The 21,058-nt window shown below is 42.2% G+C and overlaps 1 protein-coding gene across 3 annotated transcripts in view; it reads right to left on the bottom strand.

The window, feature by feature from the left end:
* Window positions 1-1,281: 1,281 nt before the first annotated feature.
* IYD (iodotyrosine deiodinase) overlaps window positions 1,282-21,058 on the bottom strand; it is a 40,401-nt gene continuing 20,624 nt past the window's right edge. The window contains exons 2-6 of one of the 3 annotated variants that reach the window (XM_010840815.1): window positions 17,477-17,607; window positions 13,374-13,565; window positions 10,233-10,392; window positions 4,372-4,528; window positions 1,282-1,856 (exon numbers count right to left, since the gene is read on the bottom strand). In XM_010840815.1, the coding sequence (XP_010839117.1) occupies window positions 1,674-1,856; window positions 4,372-4,528; window positions 10,233-10,392; window positions 13,374-13,565; window positions 17,477-17,516 (732 nt within the window). In that variant the 5' untranslated portion in view covers window positions 17,517-17,607 and the 3' untranslated portion in view covers window positions 1,282-1,673. The remainder of the gene's footprint in view (window positions 1,857-4,371; window positions 4,529-10,232; window positions 10,393-13,373; window positions 13,566-17,476; window positions 17,608-21,058) is intronic. The other 2 variants (XM_010840816.1, XM_010840814.1) reach the window with 2 other exon arrangements.

The following is a 21,058-nucleotide window of genomic DNA, read 5'->3' as shown; positions in this document are numbered from 1 at the left end:
GTGGCTGACTTTATTTTTGGGGGGCTACAAAATCACTGCAGATGGTGATTGTGGCTATGAAATTAAAAGACGCTTACTCTTTGGAAGAAAAGTTATGACCAAATGAGACAACATATTCAAAAGCAGAGACATTACTTTGTCAACAAAGGTCCGTCTAGTCAAGGCTATGGTTTTTCCTGTGGTCATGTATGGATGTGAGAGTTGGACTATAAAGAAAGCTGAGTGCCGAAGAATTGATGCTTTTGAACTGTGGTGTTGGAGAAGACTCTTGAGAGTCCCTTGGACTGCAAGGAGATCCAACCAGTCCATCCTAAAGGAGATCAGCCCTGGGTGTTCATTGGAAAGACTGATGTTGAAGCTGAAACTCCAATATTTTGGCCACCTGATGTGAAGAGCTGAATCATTTGAGAAGACCCTGATGCGGAGAAAGATTGAGGGCAGGAGGAGAAGGGGACGACAGAGGATGAGATGGTTGGATGACATCACCGACACATTGGACATGGTTTGGGTGGACTCTGGGAGTTGGTGATGGACAGGGAGGCCTGGCATGCTGTGGTTCGTGGAGTCACAAAGAGTCAGACAGGACTGAACAACTGAACTCAGTACTTGATGATCTGTCCACAGAGCCCCTTCTGGTCCCTTCGTACTACTGATGAACTGAAGTAGGCCCCTCCCTACTGCTCCCTGCCCTTGAAGGACCAGCAGGTCCCTTCCCACTGCTCTCTGGTCCCGTCTTACTACTGCTGAAGGGAAGTAGCCCCCTTACATACTGTTCTTGGTAAAAGAAGGAGTGGCAGGTCCTTCCTTATGACTCTCTGGTCCCTTCTTACTGGGACTGAAGGGAAGTAGGTAATTTCCCTACTGTTCTCAGCCATGAAGGATCAGCAGGTCCCTTCTGAACTGCTCTCTGGTTCCTTCTTACTACTGCTGAAGGGAAGTAGGCCCCTTCCCTGCTGCTCTCGGCCCTTGAAGGACCAGCAGGTCCCTTCCTTATTGCTCTCTGGTCCCTTTTTACAGAAAGCATGGGGTGGAAAGCCATTTGATCAGTCTAAATTTAAATTCAGAAATCATCACATAGCTGAATTCTTGGGACTGGGGTCGCTAAGAGTCGGACACGACTGAGCGACTTCACTTTCACTTTTCACTTTCATTCATTGGAGGAGGAAATGGCAACCCACTCCAGTGTTCTTGCCTGAAGAATCCCAGGGACGGCGGGGCCTGGTGGGCTGCCGTCTATGGGGTCGCACAGAGTCAGACACAACTGAAGTGACTTAGCAACAGCAGCAGCAGCAGCACACTAAATTTTCTGATAACTCTTTCCTCTATGAATTTTTAAAGAGTTAAAAAAAATCCCCCATGATTTTTCTGGAACAATTTAGAAAAACATAAAAACCAGGGCATATTCTTAATAAATATTTAATGCATTTCCAAAGTGGATAAGAAATGGAAAGGAACATACCTGTTCGTCCCTTATTCTGTATGTTCAGCTAATCTCACTAGTGGAACCAGGCCTTCTCAGACTCAAAGTGCTGGAGAAAGTGGAAAGGTTTCTTGACACACAGAGTGGCCACCCCTGCAGAGTGGAGTGCCAGGGAGATGGGACACCCAGGGAAAGAGGAACCGGAGAGGGGAGCAGGGCATCACCTTCCAGCATCTGCCTGCCTGTGTCCTTCCTACACAGTCACCATGATCTGATCCAGAGTTTTCCGTGTGAGGTTGGGCACCGTGGCGTCTTCACTGGGGTACCCCACAGGGAGCAGCATCAGGAGCTTTTCATTGGTGGGGCGGTTCAGAAGCACTCTCAGACGGGGGCCACAGTTGAGAGGCGTGGTGGTGACAGTCACCAGTCCAGCATTCTACAACAGGAGAGAAAAAGAAAATACACTTTAAAGTCAGCAGGCAAAACCCCAGCTCTGCTTGTAGCATGGGCACGTTCTAGTCCCTGTAACACTGTTTCTCCCATAGTTGGACAGAAAAGAAGCTACCAACGTGGGCAATGGTGTCTTGAATCTTTCCTACCCTCCTCGACCTCCCCAGACCCCATCTCTGAACCAAACAGTGTGAAGCTTCTCAGAGAAGAAAGTACCAGTCTTATTTTTCACTGGTGCTAAAAAATGGGAATGGTTGTTTCATGGAAAGAAATTTGAGGTATTTAATCATACCAAGACAGCATATTATAAGTCAGCATACCTAGACAGCGTATTAAAAAGCAGAGGCATTACTTTGCCAACAAAGATCTGTCTAGTCAAAGCTCTATTTTTTCCAGTAGTCATATATGGATGTGAGAGTTGAAGTATAAAGAAAGCTGAGCACCGAAGAATTGATGCTTTTGAACTGTGGTGTTGGAGAAGACTCTTGAGAGTCCCTTGGACTGCAGGGAGATCCAATCAGTCCATCCTAAAGGAAATCAGTCCTAAATATTCAATGGAAGGACTGATGTTGAAGCTGAAATTTCAATACTTTGGCCACCTGATGCGAAGAGCTGACTCATTTGAAAAGACCCTAATGTTGGGAAAGATTAAAGGTGGGAGGAAAAGCGGACAACAAAGGATGAGATGATTGGATGGCATCACCGATGTGATGGACATGAGTTTGAGTAAGCTCTGGAAGTTGGTGATGGACAGGGAAGCCTGGTGTGCTGCAGTCCATGGGGTCGCAAAGAGTAGGACATGACTGAGCAGTGACTGAACTGACTCATACCAAAGAAATGGAATAACAAAAGGCACTTCCTGTGATTATACAACCAACCAGTGGAAGCAGAGCATCACCCCAGCTGAGAATACTTGACATCCAGTGATGGAGGACCCAGTGGCCAAGAAGTACATTAAGGGGTCGAGGAAATATTCCACCAATCTCTGCCCAGTCCCCTTAAATAATAAACATTCAATAAAAATCGTGTAGTTTCAAGACACTTTTCCAGTTGGCTCTCTCTATCCTCCCCCTGATTTTCCCGATAGATGGTCAACGGTAAGCCTGGGCCAGAAGGAAGTTCTGGAATTGTCTTTGGGAATCAAGCATACCTACAGTCTCTGAGCAATCTGTCCAGACAGGGGCTCCTGGAAGATTCTTTCCTCTCGCACAAGTCTACAAATCACAAAACCCACACAAAACCTACACTCAATTACTCTTTAAAGAACGCTAAAGGAGATCCCGGGTCTCCTGCATTGCAGGCAGACGCTTTACCACCTGAGCCACCAGGGAAGCCCTTTAAAGAACGCTAGAGGGCAGCAAACTCCACGGTAAAGTGGAGAAGTTTGCCTAGTCAAACGCGCAGACGCCGCGCTTGAAGCCAGCGCAAGGCGAAACCGCTTTAGCGGCGGTGCCCTGCGGTTTGACCTTCGTGGCCTTCGTACAGCACCTCCTTTACTTATCTGTTTCAGAATCAGAAAGGAGACGGAACGCCACCTGCTTTGTAACCATTTTTCAAGTCATCTAAAGTGTTTTTTATGGGGTTTTTTTTTCAATGTTTTATTTTTTATGTTTTTTCCCTCTTTTATGCCACAGTGACTATTTTGCAGGTTTTCAGCAAGCACATTTTCCTTTGAGATAATGAAGAAGAACATAGGTTTTTGCAATTGACTGTCCCTTGATCCCTTGAAGGTTGGCTCATTCATTCTTCTAATACTGTTTGCTTTGTTTATTTCGCTTGTTGACCATCGCTGTCCACCCCTTCCCAGGACCACAGTCCCCACTAGAGTATACAGTTCACACAGGGATGCAACTGTTCCTGGTGCCTCCTGGAATCTGCCACATAAAAGGAGCTCAGAAAATATCTGGTATATGAATGACTTGAATCTTGTGAAATCCTGCTCTACTTCATGCTTAGTGTTACTGTAGCTACTGTATAGATGGATTTTTTTTTAAGCACATGAACATATTTCTTTTTTTTTTTTTTTCGTCATGGACATGTTTCTAATGCAATATGCAAATAACTTCTCAGGGTAGGAGCTCTGTAATAGAGTCCCCCTTATGGCTTTTTAATCATCCCACTGGCTCAGACAACAGTGAACACAGCTGAGAAGCCAGGCCCTGCAACTTTCAGATTCCAAAGCTCCTCATGTGTGTTCACCATAACCCTTAAAGTTTCATGTCCTTACAGAAGAAGGCAAACACAATGACCATTTTGTTGACCCTTAACTGATATTATAAGTAAACTTCCAGGAAAGATTCCGGATTGTTTGAACCATCATCCTCACCAGCCCAGCTTTCCAGAGGTAGTTTATACATCAGAGTAACTTGCCTTAGGAATTCAACTTTAGATAAAACTCTACTAGTCCCTGAACTAGAAACTCAGCTGAAATTTGCAAATAAAACCGCAGTCGGCCCCATGGATCACGTCTCCCTCCTGGACAGAGAGGGAGGGCGGCAGACCTGTAGGGCAGCCAGGAGAATGCCACAAGAGATGGAGACGCTGATCTCATTGTAGTAGTGAATCTTTTTCTTGCCATTTGCAGAAAATCCGTGGACTTGCTTGAAAATGAGAATCAAAACAGGGGCAGTGTCCAAGTACTCTTTAATCCAATTGGTCCTAAAGGCGAGAAAAAGATATTTAGAAGAATATTTTCTCTTAATGGTTTTTTTTGTTCCCCTTTTACCACCTTACTGACATGAAAAATAAAAACATTTACTCATCTTTTATGGTTAAATTGAAAAAGACCAGGATTATTCTTTTGTCATATTCATCATTTTCTAGCCAAAGTCAATAAACAGATATTCATAAACATCATATGGCAAGACATGTGAAATGCTGAAAAGACACAAAGATGGATCTTATAACCCAGAGGGTAGTAAGTCACGTTTAGCAAAATAAAAACTTGGTAAATTTTATGAAAGAAAAATAAGCCAAATGCCTTAGGAGCTCAAAAATGAAATGCTAATTTTAAATAAGAAAGTTGTCAGAATGTATGCAAAATTTCTCTTGAAGAGGGATGCTGAAGACCAAGTGGAGAAAGGGCACTGGGGAGGGCACCCTAGTGAAGAGATGAGCGAAGGGCAGAATCAGAAGGAAAATCGTTGGCCGGCCAGGTATTTCAGAAGTCTGATAGGCTGGGGGATGCTGTGCGTGGTGGAGCATGTGTTGGAGGGCTGGCAGTTTTCATACAGATTTTGCACAGGGCTTTGTTCAGAGGGGCATGAAAAGTTATCATGTTTCTGAGCAGAAGCAAAATGTGATCAGATCTGCTTCAGAAAGAGCCAGGTTGGTGAAGACCAGCTCTCCAGGGAGACCGGAGAGAAGACGATGGCCATGGCCCAGGAGAATCTGGGGAACTATGAAGGCTGGAGCTGACAGATATGATACAAGAGTGCAAAGGGAGAAGGAAAAGGTGACAGTGAGGTTGAAGCAAGTCTCCAGATGGTGATGCTCTTAGCCTAGTTATGGAGAAAAGGAAGGAAACCTTTGTGGGAGAGGGACATAACCCATGGGAGGTATAAATGCTGAGTTTCCATTTTTGTTTTCCAGCTAAGAGCATGTCTTTCATTATCCTGCCCATGCTACTGCTGCTGCTAAGTCGCTTCAGTCGTGTCCAACTCTGTGCCACCCCATAGATGGCAGCCCACCAGGCTCTGCCATCCCTGGGATTCTCCAGGCAAGAACGCTGGAGTGGGTTGCCATTTCCTTCTCCAATGCATGAAAGTGAAAAGTGAAAGTGAAGTCGCTCAGTCGTGTCCGACTTTTAGCCACCGCATGGACTGCAGCGCACCAGGCTCCTCCGTCTATGGGATTTTCCAGGCAAGAGTACTGGAGTGGGGTGCCATCGCCTTCTCTGTATCCTGCCCACACATTTTGACAAATGCTTCATTCTAGCACAGGTATTCAAAGGAAAGACCCCATACAATGCTATGTATTAGAATTTTCCCTTAGGGTATATAATGTCATCAATAAACAAGAGACAGTAATTGTTCATTTCATTTTTAACCTAGGAAGTACAATATTTCCTTGTTTAAAATACACTAAACTCACATGTATATTTTTCTATGGTTTCTTTTACCCTACTTACTTCTTAGATTACTTGTTCAAAGCTACTTCACCATACCTCAGCCAGCTTACTCACATTTGACTAGGATCAGTTCTTTTCCTCTTTAGAAGGAGGGAGAATGTTAATAGTTTACCAGAACACTCTGGAGTCAACTAGCTTTGCCGTGTTAGGTAAGCCTCTCTCTTTCTCACAGCTCATCTTCCTCATATGTAAAATGTATTCACCTCAAAAGGTTTTGTGATGGTAAAATCAGTCCAAATAGATCAGGTGCTTAGAATAGTACCCAGGGCATGGTGCCATGCATGTGCTAGCTAGTGTTATTATCACAACTATATTTTATTTTACAGTGAATAATTCAAAACAATTTTAAAATATAAGGTGAAGAATAAGTAACTTACTAGTTTCGGAGGCAGGGTAGTAATTTTTTACAATTTTTGTACATATTTGTCAGGGCATACATTGTTGGCTAGTATTTTGATTTATTCAATTTTACAGGAATGTATTATGACATTGTATTAGAACTAATACAGATTGAGACATGCTGAGGGCTGTTAAGAAAGGACAAGTAACACCTTCTGCCTGGGGCGGAGGGCCTCATGCCACCAAAGGAGAACAAAGCTTAACAGATAAGTTGGACCAGATTGTATATTAGAGGCTTTAATGACAGCTCTGAGTTTCAGAGCTGACCTAAATTGGATATCAGGAGGTGAGTGAGGTGAGTGTTCATTTGCAATGCAATTTAGCAAATATTTATTCAGTTACCTACTATGCATTAGCACTGTGCTAAGTGATACAAGGCTGGGCCCTGGAGTTTTTCTAAACATATCTGTGTGTACATATTGTCTGCAGAGAAAGTCTCTAATGCTCATTGGATTCTCATGAGTATCTTGGTGTACAACAGAGGTTTCTAAAATATGGACTAGAAAATGAGAAGAAAAGTAAGCCAGCAATTAAAGTACTGTGTGCTGTGCTTAGACACTCAGTCACGTCCGACTCTGTGACCCCATGGACTGTAGTCCACCAGGTTCCTCTGCCCGTGAAGATTCTCCAGGCAAAAATGCTGAAGTGGTTTACCATGCCCTCCTCCAGGGAATCTTCTCAATCCAGGGATCAAGCCCAGGTCTCCCTGCATTGCAGGTGGATTCTTTACCAGCTGAGCCACCAAGGAAGCCTAAGAATACTGGAATGGGTAGCCTATCCCTTCTCCAGGGGATCTTCCCAACCCAGGAATCGAACCAGGGTTTCCTGCATTGCAGGCGGATTCTTTACCAGCTGAGCTACTAGGGAAGCCCAAAATCCTGTGTGGTAATGGCTATTTCAGATGCATGGAAGGTGTGTATTAAGTCCTTTGCCCATAGAGTCAAGAGAGCAGCCGATTCTGCCTTCACTGGGGAGAGATGGGGCTGGCAGTGTGTTGTAGGTACTACACGCACACAGAGCAAAACATCTCTCTAAGAGGGACGGGCTCAACTGGACTTTCCCTGTCTATGTTTTCTCATGAATGTGCCATAAGATTTATGTATTTATTATTAATACCCTGCACTTATTCCAGAACACAACCGTAAGTTACAATGCCAATAGACATCCATTTTGATAGGGTTTAAATAATATCTCAGGGGAAAAAAAAGTGTCCTCTGAGGCCAAAGAAATGAAAAGAGCAGGACTGAGAGGCCCGCCTTCTCATCACCCAGCCTTGTCTACCAGAGGAGAAACCCGCTTTGCCCTGCAAGGTGGCCAGCCCAGTGCCTTTCCCCAGGCTTCTGTCACACTGGGTGTTGGATGGCTGGTGCCGGAAGTGGCCACAAAAGGCCCACAGATGACAGCCTGGGGCATAAGAACCTCTACCTTCTACACGCCAAGGACTAGAGTTGGTACCCCACCCCTCCTCATGCTCAACCTGAGAAGAGTTCAGAGGGGAAACGAACTGCCTGTAAGGAGTGCAGTGTTTGTAAAGGGGACCCTGCGATCGGTGTTCTAAATGACAAGGCTGAGAGGGGCTTCCTCTGTGGCTCAGCTGGTAAAGTACATGTCTGCAATGTGGGAGACCTGGGTTCAATCCCTGGGTTGGGAAGATCCCCTGGAGAAGGGAAAAGCTACCCACTCCAGTATTCTGGTCTGGAGAATTCCATGGATTGTATAGTCCATGGGATCACAAAGAGTCGGACACAACTGAGCGACTTTCACTTTCACTTTCTCTGCAACAAGCAAAGCCATGTGCCTCAACCAGAGAAAGCTCATGTGCTGCAACAAAGACCCAGTGCAGCTGGAAAGATAAAAAACAAACTAAAAAATTTTTTCAATTAAAAAATAAAATAACAAGGCCTAGTCTGAAAAAAATGGAGTGTTTTTAACTATGAAAATGACTGAGAAATTACTGAATTCATCCTAGATATAATATAGGGTGACTGGTCCTCAACAGGGAAAATGGGCTCAACAAGGCATAGTTAGTTGCAGGTTTTAGAAAAAAATGAAACTTCACATGTGTCTATTCTAGTACATTGAAGCCTCATGGTAAAGCCAGTTACACTGAATTCCAATCCCCCCTGGAGTTAAGAAAGCCCGCAGTTACTAATGCCTAATGGATATTAAACCTGCACTAAATTTGTACTTTTATTGAGCATGTATTAAAACTAAAGTCTGCTCAGATGTGATCATTATAGCAAGATGTCATTTACTTCATTCAAGATCCTGAGGATTTCACAGTCTTATGTTCCAGATAGTAGAAAAGTACATCCTCAAAGTTTTGTTTGCCAATAATTATTTGGGTCAGAGCCTGTTTGTTTACCAGACTTACTATGTGTCATCGCCGTTCTGCATGCTTACAAACACATCCAAATTTCATAATGAAATAGATACTAGACTTATGCCCATTTTGCAGATGAGGAAACCAAGGCACTGAGAAGTTAATAAATAGTAGATCTCATATTTGAACTCAAGCACTCTGGCTTCTAAGGCCCTACTCTTAGCCTCCATCTTATTTAATCCTGATACCAAGTTTTTAACATTATTTGGGGTGAAAAAAATAGAAGCTTAATGTGATGGTTAAGTTAAGGTGCCAACTTGACTGGGACACAAGGAACCCAGATAGTTGGTTAAGCATTATTCTGGGTGTGTCAAAAGGATGTTTCTGGATGAGATTAACATGTGAATTGGCAGACTGAATAAAGCCAATTAACCTTCCCAATGTGGGTGGCCTGGTCTAATCTGTTGAAGCCCTGAGTAGAAAAAACACAGGTGGAGTAAGGGATAATTTTCTCCTTCTGCCTGTCTTTGAGGACATCAGTCTTCTCCTGTCCTTGGCCTCGGACTGGAACATACACCACCAGTTCCCCTGATTCCCAGGCCTTTGGACTCAAACTAGAACAGCAGCATCAGCTCTGCTGGGCCTCCCACTTGCTGAGTGCAGGTCTTGGTATTTCTCAGCCTTCATAATCACTTAAGCCAGTTATAGTAAGTTGGCTCAAGTAATTATGAGCCAATTATAAATAATAAATAAATTGTCTATTATAATAAATTGTGCTAAAATGTGCTTAGTCTCTCAGTTGTGTCCAACTCTTTGTAACCTCATGGACTGTAGTCTGCCAGGCTCCTCTGTCCATGGGGATTCTCTAGGCAAGAATACTGGAGTGGGTTCCCATGCCCTCCTCCAGGGGATCTTCCCAACCCAGGGATCAAACCTAGGTTTCCTACATTGGAGATGGATTCTTTACCAGCTGAGCCACCAGGGAAACCCAAGAACACTGGAGTGGGTAGCCCATCCCTTCTCCAAGGGAACTTCCTGACCCAGGAATGGAACCAGGGTCTCCTGCATTGCAGATGGATTCTTTACCAGCTGAGCTACCAGGGAAGCTCTATAATAGTAATATTATCTATTATATATATTAATATAATAAATTTCTTTCTCTCTGTGTTTCTATTTCTCTCTGTCTTTGTTTCTCTCTCTCCATTGATTCTGTTTCTCTGGAGAACCCAGACTCATGCATTTAGAGACTGAAAGCAAACGCCCAAGGTCTTGCACTTGGAAAAACCAGAGCTGAGACATGAACTGAGATGCGATCCCAGCTGGCATCTCTAACACCTAGCCAATATGTGTGCTCAAAGCAACACAGACATGAGGCCTGACTGCACTTCCATTATTTCTCCCACAGTTAAAATGAAACTTTTTAACACCTAAAACAAACCAGGAAATTGAATCTTAGTTATCTCATTTTAAGAAGCTAAACCAAACATGCCTGATGCTCCCCACTTTTGTACCTGAATTTCTTCAAGTCTGTGACCCATCGAGATCCCATCCTCTTCAGGTAGTTTATTTCCTCTTCCTCCTCAATGATCTCCCGAATCTTATGCTTCACGTCTGGGTCCTTCACAACCACAAATGTCCAAGGCTCTGTGTGGGCCCCACTTGGGGCTGTTCCTGTCGCACATTCAATTAACATCAGAAATTAAAACTGCAGGGAAATGTGAGACTGTCAGCTAAGAATTCCTATAGCTCATATTTGCTCAAGATAATGTTAGATCACCTAGTACACAAAGTCCCCAGAGGTAGCCTCTGGGGTTTTGCTGACATCCTGTTTTGTTCCACCTCACTGTCAGGGTCTTTGAACCAATTGAGATCAAGGCCAGTAGTTCCTGGGCCATGAGAGTTTATCACTGCTTCTCTAATTATGTGGGAGAAGACATCCCTTGAAAACTGCACCGTGACCAGTAAGGAAACTCAGAGGGAAAGCTCTGTCAGTCAAAATCCCCCCAAATCCATTATTTGTTTTGGTAAATATTTGTTTTGGTATTCTTGAAAAAGTGTCAAGTCATGAAGGTTATTGGAACTCGAAAAATGTAAATGGTAAAAAGCATTTAAAATTTTTAAATGGTAAAAAGTACTCTCCAGGGCTTCCCTGGTGGCTCAGTGGATAAGAATCCTCCTGGCATTGCAGAGGACATGGGTTTGATCCCTGATCCGGGAAGATCCCACATATGAAGAAGCGACTAAACCCATGTGCCACAACTATTGAGCCCGTGCTCGAGAGCCCAGGAACCGCAACAACTGAGCACGTGTGCCACAAGTACCGAAGCCCCTGTGCCTGGAGCCTGTGCACCACAAGAGAAGCCACCTCAACAAGAACTCTGGGCATCGCAACTAGAGAAAAGCACACACAGCAACGAAGACCCAGCATAGACACTAAATCAATTAACAGATTTTTAAAAGAGCACTCTCCGAAAGGCAGCTGAACTATAAATCGTTTAGTGCCTATATCACAGTTCTGAGGATGGCAGTGTGGGGTTGTGGTCCTGTGTGGATACATGAGAACTTCTTGGCCCAGGGCGCTCAGACATACAACAGTGTGTCTTTCAGCTCTCACAGGCTTTGGGAAACCTCAGACCACACTTGGATCAGTCCCGCTATCCCTGACAAAGCTTCACAGTGCATCGTGGACTCAAGGAGCTTCAGTTCTCCTTAAGATTTCAGCTAAGGAGCGAGCCAGGTTCTGGTCTGGATGTCACCACTCTCTCCTAGAAATCGCTCATTGTTTCTAGAAGCAGACCACAGTGTGGGATATTTCAGAAGTATTTTTTTTTTCTTCCTAGTGAGTAATTCAATGGCATAAACTCTATAGAAGGGTTCTCAAGCTTGCCAGCCTTCATGAGTTCACCATCCACCAGTCCCTGTGGTAGAGAGGGCATACTGAATTGTAAAATGCAAGTCAAATCAAACATAAAGCCCAAATTTCTGAACAGAGAGATTCCAGTTCACTTTGTACATCTTGTCTGTTCACTAAATATTGGTGCCATTGAACACAAGAAATAAATTGCCCCCTAATGTTTTCAACTATGTCAAACTTCTCTGAATGTCATGTGCACACGTATTTAAATACAGATATACACACAGAAGATATTTAGTAACCTCTATTAGTTAGAGAAAGGACTCACCAATTTAGTTCATTTGTGTTCTTAACTGAAATAAAATGTTTTATTCTTTCTTCCTTTAAATTCGGGCAATGGATTTATAATAGTCATGCAGTAATTTCTGAAAATTAACTTAAATGTGATTTTGTATAGGAATAAGAACCCAATCAGAGGAGGTTCTCAAATAGGGGCCTTTATATCTCCTTCCCCTTGTCTGTAATTCTCTTCTCTTCTTCTAAGGAGATTTACATTAAAAATGGGTTTACCTTGCCTCGATTTACTTTGTGAATTCACATGAAGTTTGCTAGTTCATTGGAACAGAGCATCATGGTGTGTAATACAAGAAATTTAGTCCCCAGAAGAGAAATGTATAAATGTGAGTGTGTGTCTGTATGAGTGTGTGTCTGTGTGTGTGCGCACTCATGCACGCATGCATGTGTTTTAAGGGGAGGGGAAAGTAAGACGATGTTTTTTCTCTTCCAAGGTGTAATACTATATTCAGAAATTTTCATTTTTCATAAAAGTTTATAATGTTGAATAATTTTAGATGTTTTGAACTGTTGTCACATCTGCTCCCAAGAAGTCTGTAATAGTTAAAAGCTTGTAGAAAATGGAAGTCATTATGTCCCCAGCAGTCAGTCAACATCTGGGTAAGACTGTGACCGAGAAGGACCCTAGGATGGGCTTTTCCCATATCCTCTGCTTTAGCTCCTCTTGAAGTACCTGGATAACAGTATCTGATGCACATTTCCAGAGTTGTTTTTTTTTCCCCCGACATCACTTAATTTTTTTAAGTTTATTTTTTAATTGAAGGATAATGCTTTACAGACTTTTGTTGTTTTCTGTCAAAACATCAGCGTGAATCCGCCATAGATATACATATGTCCCCTCCCTCCTGAACCTCCCTCCATCTCCCTCCCCATCGCACCCCTCTAGGTTGAAACAGAGCCCCCGTTTGGGTTCCCTGAGGCATAGAGCAAATTCCCATTGGCTATGTATTTTACATATGGTAATGTAAGTTTCCATGTTACTCTCTGATGCCAAACCCCCCACCAAATGGAAGATGTTAACCATTTGACCCCATGAGCTCATAGCCCCAGGCTTCCTGGAGCCTAATGTCTGATGAAGTTAACTCCTATGACACCACCCTGTGACCTCACCATCAGCCAGTCAGACTTGTACCTGAGCGGATCACACACCCTGCGACTGCTCTCCCTCATCTGCTGTTTAAAAATGCTTTGAACTCAGGGGGCTTTTAGGGAATGAACCACCCCTCTCCTTGCATAGCTCTTCAATAAACCTTTCTCTGCTCCAAACTCCTACATGTTGGTGTGTTTGGCCTCACTGTGCTTTGGGCATAGCAACTTGCACTAACAAGACTTGGCAGGTAAACCTATCACTCCAGGCTTTATCTGCTGTGTTTGAACTTCAACATTGCTCTCCTACTGTCACTTGCCATGGGCATTCCCAAAGACCCACTGCGCATATACAGACCTGCTGCTTTGATGACATTGTCAATGACCTCCATTGGGACTTGCTCGTTACTTATGAATCTAACAGACCGTCTCTTATTGAGAAGTTCATAAAACTCCTGGGATCTCTTAACCATTTCCTTCTCTGGGTATCGACTGTGGGAGAATGGGATGTGTTCCACCTCTTCCTCTGACTCTTGCCATTCATCAGCCTCTGCAAATAGGAACAAGACAGCAAATTAAATGATCTCTTGGTTTTGAAAGGGAATGCCCCCTCCCTGCCCCCATAAGCCTCATTAGCATAAGAATTCTTTTGAGTTGACTATTTTTAGGAAACAACAGACACAGGAGAAACTCTGAAAACCAGAGTAGAAGTCACCCTTTGGTAAGCGGACATTTACATTTATAAAGGAATTCTCCATTTGGAAGTATCTTCCTCTCTGCACCAGGAAGAGAGGGATGATTCTAAATCACAATAAACTCTTGTCAATAGAGAAGGTGTGGCTGTAAATCTCTGTAACAACTTTACCCTTATTTACTCTGCTTCTTCTGATAACCTCCCATAACTGACTCTGCTGAGCCCCCAACACCTTTCTTTTGTCTTTATCTGGAAATGATATTTAAGGTGGTGGCTGGGGCCATTTCCCTGGCAGCTCAGCTGGTAAAGAATCTGCCTGCAATGTAGGAGACCTGTGTTTGATTACTGGCTCGGGAAGATTACCTGGAGAAGGGAAGGGCAAGACTCTTCAGTATTCTTGCCTGGAGAATTCCACAGACAGAGGAGCCTGGCAGGCTACAGTCCATGGGGTCACAAAGAGTTGGACATGACTGAGCGACTTTCACTGTCTTTCTAGAGCCATTTCAAGGGGGTTACTCAGTCTTCCTGGGTCTCTCCCATGTACACAAGAAATATACATATTGTTAAATTTCTGTTTGTTTTTTTCTCTTGTTAACCTGTATTTATTACGAAGAAGAGATGTCTCAGCCAAAAACCTAGAAGAATAGAGGGAAAATTCTTTTTCCTCCTTTAGAGTCACAAGGTGACCACTAGAGAAAGGGAAATCAAGTTCTCAAAAATATCTAAAGGATATGAGCTCAAAAACATCATAAAAAAATGAAAAGGGTCTGAGAATCCTGATCTGATCTTGACTGTCCTTCAAACCCCAGACTGGTTACAAATCAAGGAAAAGAAAATTTTTGCTTCCCCAAAGATGAGAAATATAAATTCCTGTTAACAGTGAACTAGCTTATTGAAGCTATCTCCCACCAGCTGAAAATCACTAAAGTGAAAGTGAAGTTGCTCAGTCATGTCCCACTCTTTGCGACCCCATGGACTATAGCCTACCAGGCTTCTCCGTCCATGGGATTTTCCAGGCAAGAATACTGGCGTAGGTTGCCATTTCCTTCTCCCAGAGATCTTCCCTACCCCGGGATTGAACCCGAGTCTCCCACATTGTAGGCAGACACTTTACCGTCTGAGCCACCAGCAAAGTCCAAAGTGTTAGGCCCTCAGCCGTGTCCGACCCTTTTGTGACCTTATCAACTGTAGCCCACCAGGCTATCTGTTCATGGAGTTCTCCAGGCATGAATACTGGAGTGGGTAGCCATTTCCTTCTCCAGGGAATCTTCCTGGCCCAGGGATCAAACCTGGGTCTCCTGCATTGCAGGCAGTTTCTTTACCATCTGAGCCACTAGGAATCATCGAAAATCACTAAGATCTTGAAAAAAAAAAAGTATTACTTTAAAACCTATCATAAAATCATTAAATTGCTAACAGCATAGTAAGACATCCCCAGGCCAAAACTTAAGGGAAATTAGAAACCTGAGAAGGTAAATAAGTGCAAAAGCTACATTTGCCCTGTTAGTATCTGCCAATCCCTATATATTTACATGTTTATTTTTATATTTTCAGGGATCAAGAGAGACAGAAATCAAAGCCCAGACCCATATACAATGGGAAGTCTGACAAGCATGGACCCCAAGACTACATCCTTAGAAAAAGTAAGAAATGTAAATAAGTCAGCCTCCAAGGGGTTACAGCATTTTTGTGAGTCATGCCTCATACCTGAACTTGGAACAATGTGGTCCTGCCTGAAAATAGCCCCATCACCCAACAGAAGCAAATGCCAACATACAGATAATTTTAAGTGCAATAGTCAGCAACCCATCAAAGACAACCAGACATACACAAAACCAAAACACCTTGAGCAAAATATAGCAGAGCAGATTTTTAAAAATAGAATCAGACACCTGAAGTCTCCAAATATGGAATGGTCAGACTCAAAAGATAGAAAAACTTTGATGGCTAGGTTTAGAGGGGAAAAGAAAGACAAGCATTTATAAATCTGTAGGGTACAGGAAAAAATGAAAAGTTACATGGAAAATAGTCTAAGATAGAGATTAGAACTGAAAAATAAAACAATAGAACTAAGAACTTGGTGGATGAGTTTAACAGCAGGTTAGACATACCTAAAGAAAGAGTTAATGAACTGAAGATAACTCAGAAGAAATATCTTGAACAGAACAAGGAAAGACCAAAAGATGGAAAACATAAAAGATCAAGAAAAATAAAGCAGAATGAGAATGTCTATTATATGTCTGATGATAGTCACAGCAGGAGATGGGAAAGAGGATGTGGCAGAGGCCCTATTTGAAGGAGACTATTTGTTAAAAGGGCTTCCAGGGTGGCTCAGCAGAAAAAAAGCCACCTGCAGTGCAGGAGACACAAGAGACTCAGGTTCAGTCCTTGGGTGTGGAAGATCCTCTGGAGGAGGGCATGGCAACCCACTCGTGTTCTGGCCTGGAGAATCCCATGGACAGATGCATGCATCTGATTTTAAAAAAAAAAATGATGATGAAAAATGCCAAATCTACAGATTCGAGAGGCCCAGTCAATCCCAGGTAGTAAAAGAGAAGGAAATGGCAACCCACTCCAGTGTTCTTGCCTGGAGAATCCGAGGAACAGAGGAGCCTGGTGGGCTGCCATCTATGGGATCTCACAGAGCCGGACATGACTGAAGCGACTTAGCAGCAGCAGCAGCAGTAAAAGAGAAAAGAAGCCCACATCTTTTATAATCAAGTATAAAATCTCAAAATCAGCCAGAGGGAAAAAAAAGATTCCTTTAGGAAGAGGCCCAGAGGGCTTCATAAGGGAGTTAGTTCTATCAAACACTCAAAGAACATGCATGCATGCATGCATACTGAGTCCCTTCAGTCGTGTCCAACTCTCCAGGCGCCTCTGTCCATGGGATTCTGCAGACAAGACTACTGGAGTGGGTTGCCATGCTGTCCTCCAGGAGATCTTTCCAACCCAGGGATCGAACCCTTGTCTCTTATGTCTCCTGCATTGGCAGGCAGGATTTTTTTACCACTGGCACCAGCTGGGAAGCCTGAGTAATACTGGAGTGGGTTACCATGCCCCCCTCCAGGGGACTGAACCCTCATTTCTTAGTTTCCTGCATTGGCAAGCAGGTTCTTTATCACAAAGAGCAATTATTGCTATATTTTCTCAAACTCTTACCAAGAATAGAAATAGAGGAAACATCATCCCCAACTCATTTTATGACACCCACAACCTTGTTACCAAGTCTGACTAGGACATTAAAAGAAAGAAAGGTTACAGATTCAACTTCCTCATAAATATAGATGCAAAAAGTCCTGACCAAAATATTAGTAAACAGAATTCAACAATATGTAAAAAACAGTGCACTTTGATCAAGTTGGGATTATCCCAGGAATGCAAGTTAACGTTAGCAAAACCATGTTTGTTACATTTACAAGCTAGTAATCATTGTAATACGGAAAAAGTGTTTGATAACATTAGGCATTCATCTCTTAGTAAATTGGAAGTATAAAGGAACTTTCTTATCCTGATAAAGTCTAGCTATGGGGAAAAACACCCAGAACCAACTACATAGTTAATGGTGAAACATTTAAACTCTCCATCAGATATTGAAAATGAATTAATATTGCCTATTCTCACCAGAGTTTTAATTATGAAAGACTAATTTTTGAAGCTTTTAGGAAAGAATGTAGGAGACTATCTTCATGACTTTGTAGAGAAGAAGAATTTCTTAAACAAGAGACAAAAATACTAATCATAAGGAAAAAATCTGTTCTGCTTACCTACACTAAATTTATCTTTACACCTGCCTGCTTCTATCATGTTTTTCTGGTTTCCTCTGCTTCCGTCCTGTTCAGAGAGCTGTGAAAATCCACAGAAGATGAAGATGCAATGGAGGATTCAATAGGTGGAGCTGAAAATGGTAAAACGAAGAAAACGAACTCACAGATACGGTAGAAGATAAAAAGGAAGATATATCTGGTGAACTAGAAGCCTCACCAAGGGCAGACCCAACCACCTCATTTTAGAAGGTTTTCCAGTCAATAACACTGTGAAGTTCCTGGTAGGCTTTTCAAACAAAAGAGTTCAGAAGACCTTATTGCTGAATTCCCAGATGCTTCATTCCAACATTCTTGAAATTGTTCGTTATAGATCCAAAATATCACAGTTCTACCTCTGAACATGTGTGTTTCTTCATTCCTTTCACCGTAACTAGACAGTATTTTCAGTCTGAATTACAAAGATTCACATGTGAACTACGAAGATGCCAACTGAAAGAAATTCTAAGATACAGTCTTCAAAAATTAAAGATTATAAAAAATAGGAATGCTTTGAATGTAGAGTGTATATATATATATATATTCATATAATTTATATATATACATAATTAGGCATTCATCTCTTAGTAAATTGGGAGTAGAAAGGAACTTTCTTAACCTGATAAGTCTAACTATTGGGAACAAACAAAATCAAAACACCCCAGAACCAGCTACATAGTTAATGGTGAAACATTTAAACTCTTTCATCAGATATTGAAACTGAATGAATATTGCCTGTTCTCACCAGAGCTTTAATTATGAAAGACTAATTTTTGAAGCTTTTTAGAAAAGACTGTAAGAGACTATCTTAATGACTTTGTAGACAAGAAGAATTTCTTAAATAAGACACAAAAATATTCAGTTCAGTTCAGTTCAGTCGCGCTCTGTCATGTCTGACTCTTTGCGACCCCATGAATCACAGCACGCCAGGCCTCCCTGTCCATCACCAACTCCCAGACTTCACTCAGACTCATGTCCATCGAGTCAGTGATGCCATCCAGCCATCTCATCCTCTGTCGTCCCCTTCTCCTCCTGCCCCCAATCCCTCCCAGCATCAGAATCTTTTCCAATGAGTCAACTCTTCACATGAGGTGGCCAAAGTATTGGAGTTTCAGCTTTAGCATCAGTCCTTCCAAGGAACACCCAGGACTGATCTCCTTTAGGACGGACTGGTTGGATGTCCTTGCAGTCCAAGGACTCTCAAGAGTCTTCTCCAACACCACAGCTCAAAAGCATCAATTCTTCGGCACTCAGCTTTCTTCACAGTCCAACTCTCACATCCATACATGACCACAGGAAAAACCAAAGATTTGACTAGATGGACTTTTGTTGGCAAAGTAATGTCTCTGCTTTTTAATATGCTGTCTAGGTTGGTCATAACTTTCCTTCCAAGGAGTAAGTGTCTTTTAATTTCATGGCTGCAATTACCATCTACAGTGATTTTGGAGCCCAGAAAAATAGTCAGCCACTGTTTCCACTGTTTCCCCATCTATTTGCCATGAAGTGATGGGACTGGATGCCATGATCTTCGTTTTCTGAATGTTGAGCTTTAGGCCAACTTTTTCACTCTCCTCTTTCACTTTCATCAAGAGGCTTTTGAGTTCCTCTTCACTTTCTGCCATAAGGGTGGTGTCATCTGCATGTCTGAGGTTATTGATATTTCTCCCGGCAATCTTGATTCCAGTTTGTGCTTCTTCCAGACCAGCGTTTCTCATGATGTACTCTGCATAGAAGTTAAATAAGCAGGGTGATTATAAATAAGCAAGATAATATATAGCCTTGACAGACTCCTTTTCCTATTTGGAACCAGTCTGTTGTTCCATGTCCAGTTCTAACTGTTGCTTCCTGACCTGCCTATAGGTTTCTCAAGAGGCAGGTCAGGTGGTCTGGTATTCCCATCTCTTTCAGAATTTTCCACAGTTGATTGTGATCCACACAGTCAAAGGCTTTGGTATAGTCAATAAAGCAGAAATAGATGTTTTTCTGGAACTCTCTTGCTTTTTCCATGATCCAGTGGATGTTGGCAATTTGATCTCTGGTTCCTCTGCCTTTTCTAAAACCAGCTTGAACATCTGGAAGTTTGAGGTTCACGTATTGCTGAAGCCTGGCTTGGAGAATTTTGAGCATTACTTTACCAGCATGTGAGGTGAGTGCAATTGTGTGGTAGTTTGAGCATTCTTTGGTATTGCCTTTATTAAGGATTGGAATGAAAACTGACCTTTTCCAGTCCTGTGGCCATTGCTGAGTTTTCCAAATTTGCTGACATGTTGAGTGCAGCACTTTCACAGCATCATCTTTTAGGATTTGAAATAGCTCAACTGGAATTCCATCACCGCTACTAGCTTTGTTCATAGTGATGCTTCCTAAGGCCCACTTGACTTCACATTCCAGGATGTCTGGCTCTAGGTGAATGTGAGTGATCACACCATCGTGATTATCTGTAAGGAAAAAATCTGTTCCGCTTACCTACACTAAATTTATCTTTACACCTGCCTGCTTCTATCATATATATATATATATATATATATATATATATATTCTACATGTATACATATGTTTAACTTGAATTAGTCTTGGACTTCTGGTTATTGTTGGGCCTCACCAACTACTAGAATCTTGGTGGCAGAAGATGCCAAAAAGAGACCAGTACAGAAAGTGGACTTCAGTACATCAAATCAGAATAAACTGATGTGAGTTGGACTTTTCAGGGAAATTTTAAATCAGATAGACAAGGCTTCACCAAGAAGGCTCCCAAAGAAATAGACAGTGAAAATATCAGTGGAATCTAATGAGTAGATAGTTCTTTTATACAAAGGCTGAAGTCTTTCCTAAACTTGATCTGATATTTTTCAGCCTGGTGGGGATGGTACAGAGAAGCCACATAACCAGTAGAAGGCAACTCCTACTTAGATAGCAGCAGGTAATCAGAATCCACTATGATCAAATTCCCAAAAATGCTCAGCACTTACTTTCATTAAGCTAACAGATTTAGATTGTTTTAAACCATAAAATTTATCTGTGTGCGTGTGCATGGCTTACCTGAATTATTACTGTACTACCTAAACTGTATCTTTAGAAAACTGAATATAATGTTATCATATATTTTCCTCATTCACAACACAAAATCCAATGAATATTTGCTTGATAAGACATATTATATCCCCTGTCTTCAGCTGTGTGACAGAAAACAGTTGTGACTTTCTTTCTTGAGTATATACAAATCCATTTTGATGCCAAGGATTAACTGATGTTGGAGTTATGATTATATTGTGGTTGTTGTGACATTTACTAAAGGGTTCTCATTTCCAGTAATGGTTATTTACATAATTTAAACCAACTCTCTAAAGTAAAAAAAGGTAAAATGCTTAGTAAAATATAATTTAGAACATTTTCTTCTACATATTAATGAGCTAATCTGTAATTTCCCTGGTGGCTCAGTGGTAAAGATTCCACCTGCAGTGCAGGAGACTTGGGTTCAATCCTTAGGTTGGGAAGATCCCCTGGAGAAAGAAATGGCAACCCACTCCAGTATTCTTGCCTGGGAAA

The sequence above is a fragment of the Bison bison genome, unplaced genomic scaffold (assembly GCF_000754665.1).
Source record: "Bison bison bison isolate TAMUID 2011002044 unplaced genomic scaffold, Bison_UMD1.0 scf7180017864148, whole genome shotgun sequence".
NCBI classification, from domain to species: Eukaryota; Metazoa; Chordata; class Mammalia; order Artiodactyla; family Bovidae; genus Bison; species Bison bison.
The sequence above is the reverse complement of the archived record's forward strand: the minus strand, read 5'-3'. Positions and strand labels throughout refer to the sequence as shown.